General features: G+C 36.6%; 1 protein-coding gene across 15 annotated transcripts in view; it reads left to right on the top strand.

The window, feature by feature from the left end:
* ANKS1B (ankyrin repeat and sterile alpha motif domain containing 1B) overlaps positions 1 to 18,413 on the top strand; it is a 1,097,747-nt gene that overhangs the window by 411,858 nt on the left and 667,476 nt on the right. For all 15 annotated transcript variants that reach the window (XM_032874307.1, XM_032874315.1, XM_032874314.1 and 12 more), the window contains exon 10: positions 3,940 to 4,105. In XM_032874307.1, the coding sequence (XP_032730198.1) occupies positions 3,940 to 4,105 (166 nt within the window). The remainder of the gene's footprint in view (positions 1 to 3,939; positions 4,106 to 18,413) is intronic.

Raw genomic sequence — 18,413 nt, 5'->3', positions numbered from 1 at the left:
ATCAAAATACCAGGAATTCTATTTCAAAAGAAATAGCTGAACATGTAAACAAAGGTATATGCACAAGAATATTCCCATAAAAGCAAAACATTGAAATTTCAGTATGATAGGATTAACTAAATAAATCATGACCATGTGTATTGATATTTAACCTTAAATTTTAAAAAGTATAGACACATCGTTGTCATTGAAACTTGTTCACACTGCATTATTAGAAATAAATCTATATCAGATTATAAAGCATCACATATAACACACACATATTTATATATAACAACTTCAAGTAAGATTTATAGAAAAATCCCTTCATCCCACTTTGAGTGGGAAAATGCAATGTCCTTCTCAAGATTTCTATAGAATCTACAGGGTATCCAGTCTTGGTTCTCATGATCACCTCTTGCTGCAAACTCCTGAATCTGTAGAACTTTTTATTTCATTCATTTTTTCTCACTTTCTGTCTATTCTTGACTTTCTGCCCCACATCTACTAGGATAAGTTACATACCCTGGTTACTTGTACCAAAAGACATGTTCAGAAATGTTACTAGCAAATTGTTCTTAATAACAAAATACCTAGGAAATGTTTAAAAGCCCATTGTCAGGAGAATCTGTAAGTGAATTATTTTATACCTATATAGTGAACTCCAATACCACATAGAAAAGAAATGAAACACAGAAAAGTCATAGAGGAGCAAGAATATTTTATACTGTTCTTATGAAATTCAAAAACATGTAATATGAAACAATTTATTCTTCACTGATAATTACACATATAGTTAAATTTCAACAACAATCCAAGGAATTATAAACACGAAGTTCCACAGGAATTAGCCCTGGTTAGGGAGGGAGGGAGAGGGACTAGAAAGGGGAACACAAGTGGGAATGGGGGTTCAATGGTAATGTTCTAAACTGAGTAGTGCACATGTGCAGATTTATTTTATTATTTTGTTCTATTACATATCCATCCTCTGTCGAGGGATACTAGTCAGATACTTATTTAAGTGTACCTTTTTTTGACAATATGAAATATTTGAATAAAAAAGCACAGTTTTGCTTTCTTTTTTTCATCATCTTCTTCCTTTGGACCTCTCACTGTCCATAAAGAAACTGTGTACTGTAGACTTCTCCAATTAGAAGTAATGGCGCTTTCTTCAGAGGCAGATGAGAGTGCACTTCACTGTTGTTTAATATATTTTTTTCTTTCCTTTGCACACACCCACATGTCCGCACACACACATTTACAGAGGGAAGCAGTCTGGGAGGATATACACCAAAATATTACTACGAGTTATCTGAGCATGTTGCATTTTCATGTAATTTTTTCTTTTTCTTTACATTTTATAATATTTCTGTAATAAACATTATACTTCATTTTTAAGGGGACAGCAAAATAATTCATCCTGTGTGGTTAAATTTCAGAGTATCTTTCAAGGCCATTAAGTCTTTGTATTTCTTTACAAAGAGAGTACAATTCCAGTCTAACCAAATCCATGAAGAATGGGTTGTTCTGATTAACAGGTTGTTCTGATTTTAGGATGAACTAGGGTTTAAACTAGACACTTTTTTCAAACTCTTTATAATCTTTTTGTTGTAATCTCAGTTTTTTCACTTTTGATATGCAAAACAGTAAGCAATACCAGTAAACAATAATAATAACCAAACTAAAAAGCAATTTATATCTGAACAAGGCAAAATCATTTCCCTAACTGCTAGGTAGAATTTGTTAAAAAGGACATTAGAAAATGTTCAGTACTTGAACAGTACTTGATCAGTAAGTATTTTTTGAGCACCTACTGTGTGGTAGGACTTGTTTTAGATTCTGGGGGTAGAGTGGTGAACAAGACAAATTCCAGCCTTCAGGGAGTTTATAGCCCTCTGATACATTCACTTTAGAATGAATGTGTGTGTGTGTGTGTGTGTTTAAAAGACTTATTTACTTATTTGAGAGAGAGATCATGAGCAGGGGAGGGAGGGGGTTGTAGAGGGAGAAGAAGACTCCCCGCTAATCAGGAAGCCCCATGTGGAACTTGATCCTGGGACTCTGGGATCATGACCTGAGCAGAAGGCAGATGCTTAACTGACTGAACCATCCAGGCACCCCTACAATGTGTTTTATAGATAATTTTATCAATAGATAGTTCTACTGAAAGAGTAGTAACAGGAGTTTCTTCTGTAACGAGGAGTAACGAGGAGTTTCTTCTGTTGCTTTATAATGTATTTTTCAGCTAGTGTTACATTAGTGCATTTTTATTTTAAAGATAACCAATATTATTAATTAATATTGTTTAGATATTGTTAGAGCATTGTTTTATATATCAACTCAAATTTGCCCTTTTTGACTTATAACATTAGTCTTTGTTCTGCTTTTAAGAACTTAAGAGTAAATCTACCACAGCAGCTTTTACCCCTTCCCAGCTTTGTAGGATAATTCTTTAGGGATAGCCATTCATATACATTGAGAAAACTACTATGCTGCTGTAAGTCTTCTCCAGGATAGTATGCTCCAGGTCTTTTCATCATTTCATCTGCGACATGGTTTTTAAATCATAGACCATCTTGATTGCTTTCCTCCAGATGCTTTCTACTTTGTCACTCTTTGTTGTTAAAAATAAATTACTCCCAATTTCCTGCTTTCAGTAGGGTAGAGTGAACATAATTGACTCTCTGATGTGTGAGTGTCTGGTATGATCTGAAAGCAATTACACTGACCTTGAATATTTACTCTACTGTAAATATCACCATACAAAAAAATAGGATCTTATACTAAATCTTTACTGCCCTTGGATTTATCCTGGAAGATTTTTTGAAAATGAATTTATTTTTTTATTTATCTTTTTATTTTGATAATGAATTATGCTTTATAAAGGTAAAAAACATCAAAAAGCATGATTAATTATGAAATTCATTATGCTGGTATCTGTTTTCTTCTCTAGTAAACTGTGCTTTCTGAGGGCAAGGGTTATATCTTTTTAGTTTTTAAAAATCTCTATCACTTAGCATAGTCTTAAGTATATATGATAGATGCCCAATAAATATTTGTTGAACAATTAATGCCCTGTATAAGAAATTAAGATCTTGTGAAATGAGATGAATTCCTACTTTTAGAATACATCAAAGAATCAGTAGTATAGAATTGGACCTTAGTTTTATCCTAACCTGAAAAGAGAAACTTTAGTGTATTAGTTAGCAGTATTCACAAAGAAAAAATAATAGTGTGTTATGTGGGAATACTTTTACTTCTAAATAACAAAAAGCCCTATTAGCAATGGCTCAAATAATATAAGAACGTTTGTACTTAAGAAGCCTGGAGTAACTGGGGCTCTTTCAGTAAGCTCAGAGATATCATCAAGGTCCCAGGCTCTTTTTATCCTTCGTTGCCTGTTACCTTTTTGGTCTTAAGCTTATTGCCTTATGGTCACAACATGCTTGTCCTACCTCCAGACATCAAAACTGCACCCAGAGACTAGAACCTGAGGATGGCTAAGCTCTACAAGGGCCCCATTTTCCTCTGGGGAAAAAAAAATATTTTCCCAGAAGCCTCCCTTTCATCCCACTGGCCAAACTTGAGTCATATGGCTCTGGCTATCTCTAGAAGCAGGCAAGGGAGTAGAGTCTCAGGAATGACTATTAACTAGGTAAGCAACAGTTTATGTCACAACTAGAAAATTGCCATATACTACAAAAAGAGATCCTGATAGGAGATTATGAACTTTACTGTCAGTGGTTAATTCAGAAGAATCAAACTGTCAGGACACTTCTAAAAAGATCACTGATGATATTGGGGTTACATGATGGCATAACTTATTCAAACAGATGAATCAGCACCTCTTAATCACTTTTGGAAGAACTGATGAATCTGATTATCTTTTCTAGTTTTTATAAATCAAACAAGCTGTGTCTTTATCACAAAGCTATTTTTATTTTTTCTCCTTCCTTTCAGGAGTCCTATCCAAAGAAGAGGAATTACACTATGGAAATTGTACCATCTGCTTCTCTGGATACATTTCCTTCAGAAAATGAGAACTTTCTATGTGATCTCACGGACATAGCCGTTACAAAAAAACCTTGCTCCTTAGAAATTGCAAGGGCCCCTTCTCCAAGATCTGGTAATATTTCTTTTTTAAAATTAAAAAAAATTTTTAGAAGTAATAATATTTTTTACTCACAATTGGACCAATTCAATTTGTTTGCCTGTATATGTGAAATTATATCATTAATATTTTGATTTTCCCAAAATTTTAAACATGAAAGTGCTCCTTATAGTCAAACTTATCTTTTTTTCTTTTCTTTTTTTTTTTTTTTTAGCATTTTGAAGTGTGTCCAGGTAGGTCAGAGTTTTTGATATAATGTCTCTTAACTTCCTGACAAGAACTCTCAAGGAGTGGTACTCCCTTGCTGAAGGTACTTTGAAACCTTGCAACAGTGAAAAACATCTAGGTCAGACACAAAGCTTGGGATCCTTTAGAACTTCATAGCAGATTTAGTAGCAAGAGTCTTTTTATATACTTTTCTGCATCCTGTTTTCAGGTTATTGAAATGTACTCAGGTACTTTGTATATTTTATACATTTTATGGTATTTTTAGATCCATTATTTTATTTATTTGCCTGATAAATTAGTACACAAGGCAAATAAATATTTTGCCCATTTTACTGATAAGGAAATTGGAGATAAGTGTCTTATTTAAGACCAATTCATGATGGGGCCTTTCTTAAACATGAATGTCTGACTGTCATCATATCTGCTTTGTGTTACTTGAGCACCGCCTCTAAGAAAGAATGCAGTTTAGAAACGTGAAATCTAATGATGGAGGAACATTTCAAGTGGGTGGTCAATGTATTCAATGTTGCAAAGGGGTTGCAAGAGAAACTCTAAAGAGAGGCATTTTAGGTTTGACAATCTAATTGCTGATTAATTTTGAAACGTAAGTTTTAGTAGTGATGAGATGAAACCAGATTTCTGGAAGAAGTTAACAGAGAGACACTAGAAAATGGGAGTGGAGGGTACAGAAGATTAGAAGAGTTATGATAATAGATTAGAAGATTAGGACAGTTATGATAATAACATGAGAAGAAAGAGGTTCAAGGAAGCAATAGCTGATTTATTTAAGGATAGTTAAGCCTTGGCCAAGTTTAGAGGTTAGAGGAATTAGAATAAAATGGGTAGAGAAGACTGAGTCCAAGAAAACAAAGAAATTGCTTTCCCCAAAAAGAGGAGAAAATAAAGCCTGGTCATGAATATAGAGAGATTCTGAAATATGTATTTCCAAATGGATTAAATTCCTGGGTTAAGATAAAAAGTCAAGAGCTGAAAAGAAGGGGCAGAACTTGAGAAAGGTTTAAAGTAAAATTCAGAAATTCCATTTTAGGTAACAAGCTGAGAAGTTTTATAGAATTGGACAAATAGGTTTTGGAGCAACATTGAGGCTAGGGTATTATATGAATCATAAGCATGCAAAAGGAAAATTTTAAGATGAGGTAAGAGCATAATAAAGAAAATACTTACTGGAAAGGAGGACTACCCAACATGGATGGCACTGGAGGAGATTATGCTGAGGGAAATAAGTCAAGCAGAGAAAGTCAATATCATATGGTTTCACTTACTGGTGGAGCATAAAGAATAATATGGAGGACATTAGAAGAAGGCAAGGAAAGGTGAGTTAGGGGAAATTGGAGGGGGAGACACACCATGAAAGACTTAGACTCTGAGAAGCAAACTGAGGGTTTTGTAGGGGAGAGGAGTTGGGGAATAGGTGAGCCTGTTGATGGATATTAAGGAGGGCATGTATTGTATGGAACACTGGGTATGGTGCATAAACAATGAATCTTGGAACACTGAAAAAATAAAATAAAATCTAAAAAAATGTATTGAGCATTACCAAGTGCCAGTTGCTGTTCTAAGTGCTTTATATACCTTATTTCACATAATTCTTACCATGCTATAAGGTAATAATATCATTATTACCATTTTACAGTTGAAGAAACTGTGACACTGAAATGTTGGGTAACTTCCCACAGTTCTATGTTAATAAGGGGTAGACTTGCACTTGGATTGTCAGATCTATACTCTTAAATACTCTGTTATACTGAATTATATTGGGGGATGAAGTATAGTTGAAATCATGAGCCACATACTGAAATTCTCAAGAAATGTGGAGGTATGACTGGAAGTCTACACATGGTAAGCAATAAAACCAGAAAAAGAATGTTATAATAGGATTGCATAATCTTTGGAAAAGCAACAGATTTTGGATAAAGACAGAATAGTGGGTGATCAGAAGCAGTCACAGAGAGTGGAGATAGTGCTGATCCCAAACTATAGCAGTTGGTAAGAATGAAAACTCTTCCATAGGAGAGGTAACCAGGAAATACCATGGAAGTTAGGGGGAAATTTCAGTTAATATAGGAAAATGGAAAACATACATGAATGAATATTTAAAAACACTTTAATTAGAGCATAGGGAGTAGGGGTGTATCGGGGTGGGCGGTGGAGGCAGGAATGAAAGAGTAAAGGAAGACAGGGATTTATTCATTAAACAATAAAAAAATTATTGAGTCCCTTCATGTGCAAACCAGTGTTCTGTAAGCTGAGGATATAGGGATGAAAAAGACATGCCCAGGTAACAAGGCTTACTAGGTTTCTCCTGCTGAAAACAAATAAGTATTCTGACTAAAAATACAGAAAAGAAAACTTCTGAAAACTATTAGAAAGGTGGCAGGAAAATTATAAAAATTGAATAACATTTAGATTAGGAACTTTTGGGGGGTCAGTAGGTTAGTAAGATAAAATCAGGTCAAAACACTGGTGAGGGTGGGAAGCCAGTAGATTACTAAAGCCACTTCTGGCCTGAGGGAATTTTCTGAACCTGCTGTTGAACTCTGGTCTTGAGCCCTCATAAACCTCAAGGTTTATGTACAGAAAAAACAAACAAACAACCCCACAAAAACCTCTGTACCTGTCCAGCACAGAGATTTTAATAGCAAATTCTTTCTCCACAGAGCTGGAACTCCAGGGGCTACACCTCACAGTACTCAGAAATAATTCTGCCCCATAACCCCCACCACAAGGAAACGTGACTTGTCATGAGAAGAACAAGGAGGGAAATTCCTGATGTGTTATTACCACAAACTGGTTGTCACAGTTTGCACCCAAAATTTCTATCACCTGAATGGTACAAAAAATGTCAACCCATGAATTTAGTTTAAAGTAATACCCTTGGACTTCAAGCAGAGGCTAATGTAACCCTTCTAGAAAGGAATATGCTTTTTTCCAGGTCCCAAAGAATTTCTATAAATAATTTTCTGATTAAAATTAACAGTGTAAATAATTAAGTCTATAAGAAACCCTGAAACCAGAATCATAGAAACAAGAAAGAATAGATCCACACATGAAGAGACTTAAAATATTTGAATTATCAGATGCTTAAAAATGACCATGCTATTATAAACACACACTTACACATGGAGAAAAACTACCTCAAGTTTAAAAACTCAGTGAACAAGTAGATCAGCAAATTAGACTCAGCTGAAGAGAGATTTTAGTGAGCTGGAAATTAGGGCAGAAGAAGTTTTACAGAAGTGGCACAGAGAGACAGAGATGAAAGATATGAAAGCAAAGCTAAGAGACTTGGAGGATACCCTGAGAAATTCTAACTTGTCTATTTAAATCTTCAGGAGAGGAGAGAGTGAGGCAAAAGTAATATATTTGAAGAACTAATTTTTAAAGAGGCACAGTCTTATTCTTGTACTCACATGGAGGTAGACAAGTGAATAGTTAATTTCAAGAGTGTAATTAGTGTTAAGGCAATGTTACACAAAGTGCTTTGGGAATAGAAAAGAGGAACATTTCAATTCACCTGGGAGCTTGGGAAAGACTTCATGAAGGAGAGGATGTCTGTGTCTGTTACCTATGCTACTTAACAAGCCACCCCCAAACTTAACTGTCTTAGAGGAACATAAGTCATTTAGTTTGTTCACAAATCTGCAAATTTGGCAGAGTTCATTTGGCAGCAATAGCCTGTCTGTGCCACTTGGTATGAGCCAGGGCTGCTCAACTAGAGAAGAAAGGACCCATTTTCAAGATAGCCAACTACATGGCTGGCAAGTTGGTGACAGCTTAGAGATTGCCTGGGTTTATGGCCTGGGGACCATTTTTCCTCTCCATGGACTGCCTGGGTCTCCTCATCACATACTGGCTAGATTCTAAGATCAAGCATCTGAAAAGAACCAGGTGGAAGCTATATCATTTTTATTATCTAGCCTTCAAAGTCATAGACCATCGCTTCTACTATAGTTCCATATTTACCCAGATTCAAGGGTAGAGAACAGGAACCCTACTTCCTAATGAAGAGTGTCAAAGTTACTTTGTAATAAGAAAATAAATGATGGGAGATACCTTTGCTGTAAGTTTTAGAAAATATACAGTTTTCCACCATCTGCCCTTTGGGCACAATAATTTATATTCTTTTCCTATGCAAATTATACTTGTTTATACCTTCAGGACTTCCAATCATCAGCTTTTCATAGCATGAGCTCCAGGTCTAGGTTCAGATGTCCATGAGTATTCCTGATGTAGTTCTGATGGTGCAGGTTCTTGACTGCTTTGGCTCTTGGCAGTGATGATCTATGAATCAGACAATTTATCAGTCTCCTCTCTTACACACCAAACATATAATAGTGAGTCAGGCATAGGAGAACCATAACTGACACACTCATCTAAACACAGGGAAAACCAGGCACATGGTGGTCACTAGCATGTGGAAATTCTGAATCTAACCAGGCACAGTTCCTTGATTAAGACTCAGGTTTATGGGGGCGGCTGGGTGGCTCAGTGGGTTAAAAGCCTCTGCCTTTGGCTCGGGTCATGATCTCAGGGTCCTGGGATCGAGCCCCACATCGGGCTCTCTGCTCTGCAGGGAACCTGCTTCCCTCTCACTCTCTGCCTGCCTCTCTGCCTACTTGTGATCTCTGTCTAAAAAAAAAAAAAAGACTCAGGTTTATGGCATAAGAGTTGTTCTCTATGACATGTGGTTCCACTGTCTGAATCATTATTTTACATAAAAAGTAGCCCATGTTTATAGCTGAGTATCTTTCTTACTTGCTTTTTGTCTGTTAAAGATTAGGGGTCAAAAGGGCTCTTCTCATTTTATATTTCTGTTCCTTCCAGTTCAGGCTGATATAATTTCTTTTAAAACTTTGTGGACTTTTTGTGTTTCAATTTATAGTCTACTCCATTAGACAAAAGCTTGTCTCCAGATAAGCTCTTCCCTGCATTGGGCTCCTTATGAGACTTCTGTGAGATAATGTTCTTGAGATTCTTAGAAACCCTATTGTTAACAGGGAGCATCTGTGAGTCATGCCCTTAAAAATGCTTAAAGGGTCTTTTGTCTCGTTTAAAGATTCTATACAGCACCACTGAGAGCATTCTTAGGCCTAACATTGTACCCCATCCAGATTTGATCATTGACCTTCTTAATTTGAAAATTATTTGCCATTTGGAATGCCTGCAAATAATAAACTGGTTTTGTTTTTATACCCAGAAATTCCTGGCTCTTTTGTATTTATTTGGTAGGTCATTCTTCAGTTCTCTTTTGGCTTGCATATTATCATAGGCAGCCAGATGAAGCTGGTTTGCTGCTTAAATATTCTTCCTGAAAACATCCTTAAATCATAGAGTTCATTTGGTTCATTTTCTGTTTTCCATGTTACTGCAGATGTCAATGTTGCCAAACTTTCCACTACTACAACACAAATGATGCTTTGCTTTTAGCTTCTGATTACATTTGCTCTCCTTTAAGCTTTTACCAACAGCTTTCTCATAGTTCTGTGGGTTTCCAAGAATCCTCTCTTCGGCCCTTATGGCTTCCATAGTCACTCACTTGGAGTCCCTTTCCGCTTCTGTCAGCTGCCCATTCACAGAGTTCATGCCACATGCTTTAGATTTTTGTTATGGCAGCACCCCATTTCCAAATATCAGAATCTATTCTGGTCATTGATGACTGCATAACAAACTACCTCAATACTTAGTGAGTTTAAAAAAGATTAATTTATTTTGTTAATAAATCTGTAATTTGGGGAGAACTCTGTAGGGACAGCTTCTTTATGTCTCAAGTGTTATCAGCTGGAACAGCTTTGGGGGCAGGGGAGCTGAAGGATTCTGACTCATATGGCTGGCATGGCCTATTTAGACTTCTTCTAAGTGATGGTGTAAGTGATGGTAAATGACGGTGTTCTAAGAGCAAGCATCCTAGAAGTGAGGCAGAAGCTGAATTGCTTTTTATGACTTAACTCAGAAGGCAACATCATTTCTGTGGTAGTCAAGAGCTTACCTATATTTAAGTGGAGGGGATTTATTCATCTCTCCCCTTTATAGAAAAGGTTACTGAAGTCATGCTATAAGAAGATATTCTTGTGGCCTCTTTTGGAAAATACAAACTTCTGTAATACCGAGTTGTTTACTGCTGTTACTCATTTTCCAGTGGGATAAGAGTTAATTTACATGAATATATCATTTTCCCTGATTATGTTCAATCATCCAGATTCAGTATAAAATAAGCCAGTTTGCTCCGTTGACCTACGCTTAATTCATAATGATTGGTAGTCTGCACTTTTGACCATGACTGTGAATTCTAGGGGTGAGGGAGTCCAGATTTTAATTGGAAGAATTTTTCTTCTTAATGATATGCGTAGGGATGAATACAAGTCAGAGCAGGTTCTGTTCTATAATTCTAGATAGCACTTTACCAAGTGATCCCCACAGAATTCCCTCCCATAATCAACCTAGCAGGTGGAAGAGAACATCAACATCACTGTTTGTCTTCTGTCTGGATGAGGATGCGGTCTCTGTCACTTTCCTTTGTTGATTCCATTAACCCATAGGCTTTGCATGTACCTAATTACTTCCAGGTCTCACTCTGTTATGTCTGGTCCCATGTGACTCATACCTAGCTTTGCCTTTACCCCTCAGGGCCATCTAACTAAGCTGATGAACTCAAGGAAGTAACTGCCCTTTGTTGAGGCTACTGATGTTCTCCCTTTGTTACCAACTCCTTTAATGACCAAACATAGGAATTCCAGAAGTGGAGACATCTCTTGATGTACATGAGTCCTTTAGAGTCCTCACACTGAACTGGGTGGGTAAATACCTTGAAGTTTCTCATCCACTCAATAAATACTCATTGGATATTTATGGTGTTTAAGGAAGTGTGCTAAGTGTTGTTGAAGAAACAGTGAAAGTCCTGATATTTATAAGCTTAGAATGTATTTAAATTAAGGGTAATAAGTATAATGAGAGAGGTAAGCATAAGGTATTCCAGGAGGATAGAAAGGAAGAGATTGAGTAAAAGCTTACTGGAGGGGTGCTGCCTGATATGAGCCTCAAAGAAGGAGAATTAGATGTATGGATGGGAGGTGTACGGTGTGTGGATGAATGGGAGGTATTACGCAGGGATCTAGAGGCATGGGAGAACTTAGTACATTCAGAGACAATGACCAGCTTAGCATGGTTAAAGCATAGAATGCTCCTAAGGAAAAATACATGAAAGAACAAGAAGTGACATTCAGAAGTTTGGATTTCACCTGAAAGTAGAAGTGAACCATTGACAGACTTTAAGCAGGGACATGATGTGATGGGTTTTTGGTTTAGAACAGTCTCTCTGGAAGCAGTATGAAGACTAGATTGGACAGAGATGAGGCTTAAGACAGCATGATTAATTAGGAGATGAATGTTCAGTCTCAGGAAAAAAAAAAAAAAAAGATGGTGGCCATTACAAAGGTAATGCCAACAAAGAGAGGAAAGAGGAACAAAGAGGAGAAGTATATAGGAGTGGAGGTTATCCCTTTTCCCTTTGAAAATTCTGCCCTTTAGGAAATAAGAAACCAAGGAAATGAAATAGTTATATTTTAGGGAATATATTTTATAGTTTTTGGTTAACTGTGCTGGATTAACATGGTTTAGGTTTACAGACAAAATGAGGATTTCAACACACACAGAAATTGCATTCTGAAGCTTTCCTGGAGAGACAGAGAGAAGTGATTGAGGGATGACTAGGTCTTTACAGAGATTGTTATGTGTTGAATTGTGCTCCACCCCCTCTTTTTTACTTTTAGTCACAAGTACATCAATATGGGACCTTACTTGGAAAATTTGGAGATAGAGTCTACAGAGGTAATCAAGTTAAAATGAAGTCTTTAGGTAGGCCCTAATCCAGCATGACTGGATTCCCTTTATAAGAAGAGGGAAATTTAGAAATATAGAGAGATATGCAAAGAGGGGAGATGCTATGAAGAGACACAGAAAGAAGATGGCCACCCACAAGCCAGAGAGGCCCAGAATAGATCCTTTCCTCATGGCCCACAGAAGAAATGGAACTTGATTTCAGACTTCAAGCCTCCAGACTATGAAACAAAAAATTTCTGTTGTTTAGGACACCCAATTAGTACCAATATGTTACAGTAACCCTAAGGAGTGATTTCAATGACTGTAACTGAGTATATAAATTTGATCATAGAAAGAAGGTGTGACTGAAGATCCTGGGCTTCTGAGGACAGACCTTGCCTGTCTTCCTCATTTCAGAGGCTAAGCACTTGAGGGTCTTGGTTGTGACTGGCAATGTTGTTCATGGATATAGAATATTCAATTACACAGAAAATCACAGTTAAGTATGCATATTAGTTTCCTGTCCATCTTTCTTTTTTTTTTCTTTTTCTTTTTTTTTTAATTTTTAATTTTTATTAACATGTAATGTATTATTAGCCCCAGGGGTACAATTCTGTGAATCGCCAGGTTTACACACTTCACAGCACTCACCATAGCACATACCCTCCCCAATGTCGATAACCCAACCACCCTCTCCTTCCCCCTCTCCCCCCAGCACCCCTCAGTTTGTTTTGTGAGATTAAGAGTCTCTTATCGTTTGTTTCCCTCCTGGTCTCATCTTGTTTCATTTTTTTCCTTCCCAACACCCCCAAGCCCCCCACATTGCCTCTCAAATTCCTCATATCAGGGAGATCATATGATATTTATCTTTGTCTGATTGATTTATTTTGCTCAGCATAATACCCTCTAGTTCTATCCACGTCATTGAAAAAGGCAAGATTTCATTTCTTTTGATGGCTGCATAGTATTCCATTGTATATATATTCCACATCTTTATCCATTCATCTGTTTATGGACATCTAGGTTCTTTCCATAGTTTGGCTATTGTGGACATTGCTGCTATAAACATTCGGTTGAAGGTGCCCCTTCAGATCAGTACATTTGTACCTTTAGGGTAAATACTAAGTAGTGCGATTACTGGGTCATAGGGTAGCTCTGTTTTCAACTTTTGGAGGAAACTCCATGCTGTTTTCCAGAGTGGCTGTACCAGCCTGCATTCCCACCAACAGTGTAGGAAGGTACCCCTCCCTCTGCATCTTTGCCAGCATTTGTCATTTCCAGACTTGTTAATTTTAGCCATTCTGACCGGTGTGTGGTGGTATCTCATTGTGGTTTTGATTTGTATTTCCCTGATGCCGAGTGACCTGGAGCACTTTTTCATGTGTCTGTTGGCCATCTGGATGTCTTCTTTGCAGAAATGTTGGTTCATGTCCTCTGCCCATTTCTTGATTGCATTTTTTGTTCTTTGGGTGTTGAGTTTGATAACTTCTTTATAGATTTTGGATACTAGCCCTTTATCTGATATGTCATTTGTGAATATCTTCTCCCATTCTGACAGTTGTCTTTTGGATTCATTGACTGTTTCTTTTGCTGTGCCAAAGCTTTTGATCTTGGTGAAGTTCCAATAGTACATTTTTGTCCTTGGTTCCCTTGCCTTTGGTGATGTTTCTAAGAAGAAGTTGCTGCAGCTGAGGTCGAAGACATTGCTGTCTGTGTTCTCCTCAAAGATTTTGATGGATTCCTGTCTCACATTGAGGTCTTTCATCCATTTTGAGTCTATTTTTGTGTGTGGTGTAAGGAAATGGTCCAGTTTCATTCTTCTGCATGTGGCTGTCCAATTTTCCCAACATCATTTGATGAAGAGACTATCTTTTTTCCATTGCACATTCTTTCCAGCTTTGTCAAAGATTAGTTGGCCATAGAGTTGAGGGTCCATTTCTGGGTTCTCTATTCTGTTCCATTGATCTATGTGTCTGTTTTTGTGCCAGGACCATACTGTCTTGATGATGACAGCTTTGTAATAGAGCTTGAAGTCTGGAATTGTGATGCCACCAACTTCAGCTTTCTTTGTCAACATGCCTCTGGCTATTCAAGGTCTTTTCTGGTTCCATATAAATTTTAGGATTATTTGTTCCATTTCTTTGAAAAAAAATGGATGGGGTTTTGATAGGGATTGCATTAAATGTGTAGATTGCTTTAGGTAGCATAGACATTTTCACAATATTTGTTCCTCCAATCTATGAGCATGGAACATTTTTCCATTTCTTTGTGTCTTTCTCAATTTATTTCATAAGTACTTTATAGTTTTCTGAGTACAGATTCTTTGCCCCTTTGGTTAGGTTTATTCCTAGGTATCTTATGGTTTTGTAGGTGCAATTATAAAGGGGATCGACTCCTTAATTTCTCTTTCTTCTGTCTTGTTGTTGGTGTATAGAAATGCAACAGATTTCTGTGCATTGATTTTATATCCTGACACTTTACTGAATTCCTGTACCAGTTCTAGCAGTTTTGGAGTGGAGTCTTTTGAGTTTTCCACATATAGTATCATATCATCTGCGAAGAGTGATAGTTTGACTTCTTCTTTGCCGATTTGGATGCCTTTAATTTCTTTTGTTTTCTGATTGCTGAGGCTAGGACTTCTAGTACTATGTTGAATAGGAGTGGTGATAATGGACATCCCCACTGTGTTCCTGACTTTGATGGAAAAGCTCTGGTTTTCTCCATTGAGAATGATATTTGGTGTGGGTTTTTCATAGATGGCTTTGATGGTATTGAAGTACATACCCTTTATCCCTACACTTTGAAGAGTTTTGATCAAGAAAGGATGCTGTACTTTGTCAAATGCTTTTTCAGCATCTATTGAGACTATCATATGTTTTTTGTTCTTTCTTTTATTAATGTATTGTATCACATTGATTGATTTGCAGATGTTGAACCAAACTTGCAGCCCAGGAATAAATCCCACTTGGTTGTGGTGAATAATCATTTTAAAATACTGTTGGATTCTATTGGGTAGTATTTTGGTGAGAATTTTTGCATCCGTGTTCATCAGGGATATTGGTCTATAAGTCTCCTTTTTGATGGGGTCTTTGGTTTTGGGATCAAGGTAATGCTGGCCTCATAAAATGAATTTGGAAGTTTTCCTTCCATTTCTATTTTTTGGAACAGTTTCAGGAGAAAAGGTATTCATTCTTCTTTAAATGTTTGGTAGAATTCCCCTGGGAAGCCGTCTGGCTCTGGGCTCTTGTTTGTTGGGAGATTTTTGATGACTGCTTCAATCTCCTGACTCATTATGGGTCTGTTCAGTTTTTCTATTTCTTCCTGGTTCAGGTTTGGTAGTTTATTGGTCTCTAGAAATTCATCCATTTCTTCCAGATTGTCGAATTTGCTGGTGTAGAGTTGCTCATAATATGTTCTTATAATTGTTTGTATTTATTTGGTTTTGGTTGTGATCTCTCCTCTTTCATTAATGATTTTATTAATTTGGGACTTTCTCTTTTCTTTTTGGTAAGTCTGGACAGGGGTTTATCAATCTTATTAATTCTTTCAAAGAACCAGCTCCTGGTTTCATTGATTTGTTCTTTTTTTTTTTTTTTGGTTTTGTTTTGTTTCTATTTAATTGATTTCTGCTCTGATCTTTATGATTTCTCTTTTCTTGCTGGGTTTAGGCTTCCTTTGCTGCTCTTTCTCCAGGTCCTTTAGGGTAGGGTTAGGTTGTGTATTTGAGACCTTCCTTGTTTCTTGAGAAAGGCTTGTATCGCTATATATTTTCCTCTCAAGACTACCTTTGCTGTGTCCCACAGATTTTAAACAGTTGTGTTTTCATTTTCATTTGTTTCCATGAATTTTTTCAATTCTTCTTTAATTTACTGGTTGACCCAGTCATGCCTTAGTAGGATGCTCTTTAGCCACCATGTATTTGGGTTCTTTTCAAATTTCCTCTTGTGCTTGAGTTCTAGCCTCAGAGCATTGTGGTCTGAAAATATGCAGGGAATGATCCCAGTCTTTTGGTACCAGTGGAGACCTTATTTGTGACCTAGGATGTGATCTATTCTGGAGAATGTTCCATGTGCATTAGAGAAGAATGTGTATTCTGTTGCTTTGGGATGGAATGTTCTGAATATATCTGTGATGCCATCTGGTCCAGTGTATTTACTTTACTTCCTTGTTGATCTTTTACTTGGATGATCTGTCCACTTCAGTGAGGGGGGGTGTTACAGTCCCCTACTATTATTGGATTATTGTTGATGTGTTTCTTTGATTTTGTTATTTATTGGTTTATAGAGTTGGCTGCTCCCATGTTAGGGGCATAGATATTTAAAATTGTTAGATCTTGTTGGACAGACTCTTTGAGTATGATATAGTGTCCTTCTTCATCTCTTATTATAGTCTTTGGCTTAAAATCTAATTATCTGATATAAGGATTGCCACCCCAACTTTCTTTTGATGTCCATTAGCATGGTAAATTGTTTTCCACACCCTTACTTTAACTCTGGGGGTGTCTTCGGGTCTTAAATGAGTTTCTTGCAGACAGCATATTGATGACTTCTGTTTTTTTATCCATTCTGATACCATGTGACTTTTGATTGGGGCATTTAGCCCATTAACATTTAGGGTAACTATTGAGAGATACTAATTTAGTGCCATTGTATTGTCTTAAGGTGACTGTTACTGTATATTGTCTCTGTTCCTTTCTGGGCTACTACTTTTAGGCTCTCTCTCTGCTTAGAGGACTGCTTTCAATATTTCCTGTAGAGCTGGTTTGGTGTTTGCAAATTCTTTCAGTTTTTGTTTGTCCTGGAAGTTTTTAATCCCTCTTCTATTTTCAATGATAGCCTAACTGGATATAGTATTCTTGGCTGCATGTTTTTCTCATTTAGTGCTCTGAATATATCATGCCAGTTCTTTCTGGCCTGCCAGGTCTCTGTGGATGGCTCTGCTGCCAATCTAAGATTTCTACCATCGTATGTTAACAACTTTTTGTCCCAGGCTGCTTTCAGCATTTTCTCTTGGTCACTAAGACTTATAAGTTTTACCATTAGATGATGGGGTATGGAACTATTCTTTTTGATTTTGAGGGGGGTTTGCTGCACCTCCTGGATTTTGATGTTTGTTCCCTTTGCCATATTAGGGAAATTCTCTATAATAATTTGCTCCAATATACCTTATGCCCCCCTCTCTTTCCTCTTCTTCTGGAATCCCAACTATTCTAATATTGTTTCATCTTATGGTATCACCTATATCTCGAATTCTCCCCTCATGGTCCCATAGTTGTTTGTCTCTCTTTTGCTCAGCTTCTTTATTCTTTGTCATTTGGTTTTCTTCTTTTTTTTTTTTTTAATTTTTATTTTTTTAAATTTCATTTCAGTGTACCAGAATTCATTGTTTATACACCACACCCAGTACTCCAGGCAATACATGCCCTCCATAATACCCACTACCAGGCTTACCCAACTTCCCACCCCCCCCCCTTCAAAACCCTCAGATTGTTTTTCAGAGTCCATAGACTCCCATGGTTCATCTCCCCCTCCAATTTCCCTCAACCCCCTTTTCCTCTCCATCTTCCCATGTCCTCCATCTTATGTCATTTGGTCTTCTATATTGCTAATTCTCTCTTTGCCTCATTTATCCTAGCAGTAAGAGCCTCCATTTTTGATTGCACCTCATTAATAGCTTTTTTGATTTCAGCTTGGTTAGATTTTAGTTCTTTTATTTCTCCAGAAAGGGTTTCTCTAATATCTTCCATGCCTTTTTCAAACCCAGCTAGTACCTTGAGAATCATCATTCTGAACTCTAGATCTGATATATTTCCAATGTTTGTATTTATTAGGTCCCTAGTCTTCATTACTGCTTCTCGTTCTTTTTTTTTTTTTGGTGGTGAGTTTTTCTACCTTGTATTTTATCCAGATAAGAATATATGAATGAAAGAATAAAATACTAAAAGGGTGGCAAAGACCCCAGAAAAATGTGTGTTAACCAGATCATGGGGAGAAGAAAGGGAGTAAAAAGAAGTTTAAAAAAATTTAATATATATATATATATAAAATATATTAATTATATTATATAATAATTAATATATAATTATTATATATTATATATTAATTATTTTATATATTTATATAAATATATAAAAATATATATATATTAGACTAATGGATAGAACAGAGCCACACACTTGATTTTGGGTATATTTTGGTCTCTTAGAAGAAACTACCTCCCAAAATGTTAAGGAAAGAAAAACTTATATATATATATATAT

Source organism: Lontra canadensis, unplaced genomic scaffold, assembly GCF_010015895.1.
Source record: "Lontra canadensis isolate GAN:19392208 unplaced genomic scaffold, GSC_riverotter_1.0 scaffold52, whole genome shotgun sequence".
NCBI classification, from domain to species: domain Eukaryota; kingdom Metazoa; phylum Chordata; class Mammalia; order Carnivora; family Mustelidae; genus Lontra; species Lontra canadensis.
The sequence above is the reverse complement of the archived record's forward strand: the minus strand, read 5'-3'. Positions and strand labels throughout refer to the sequence as shown.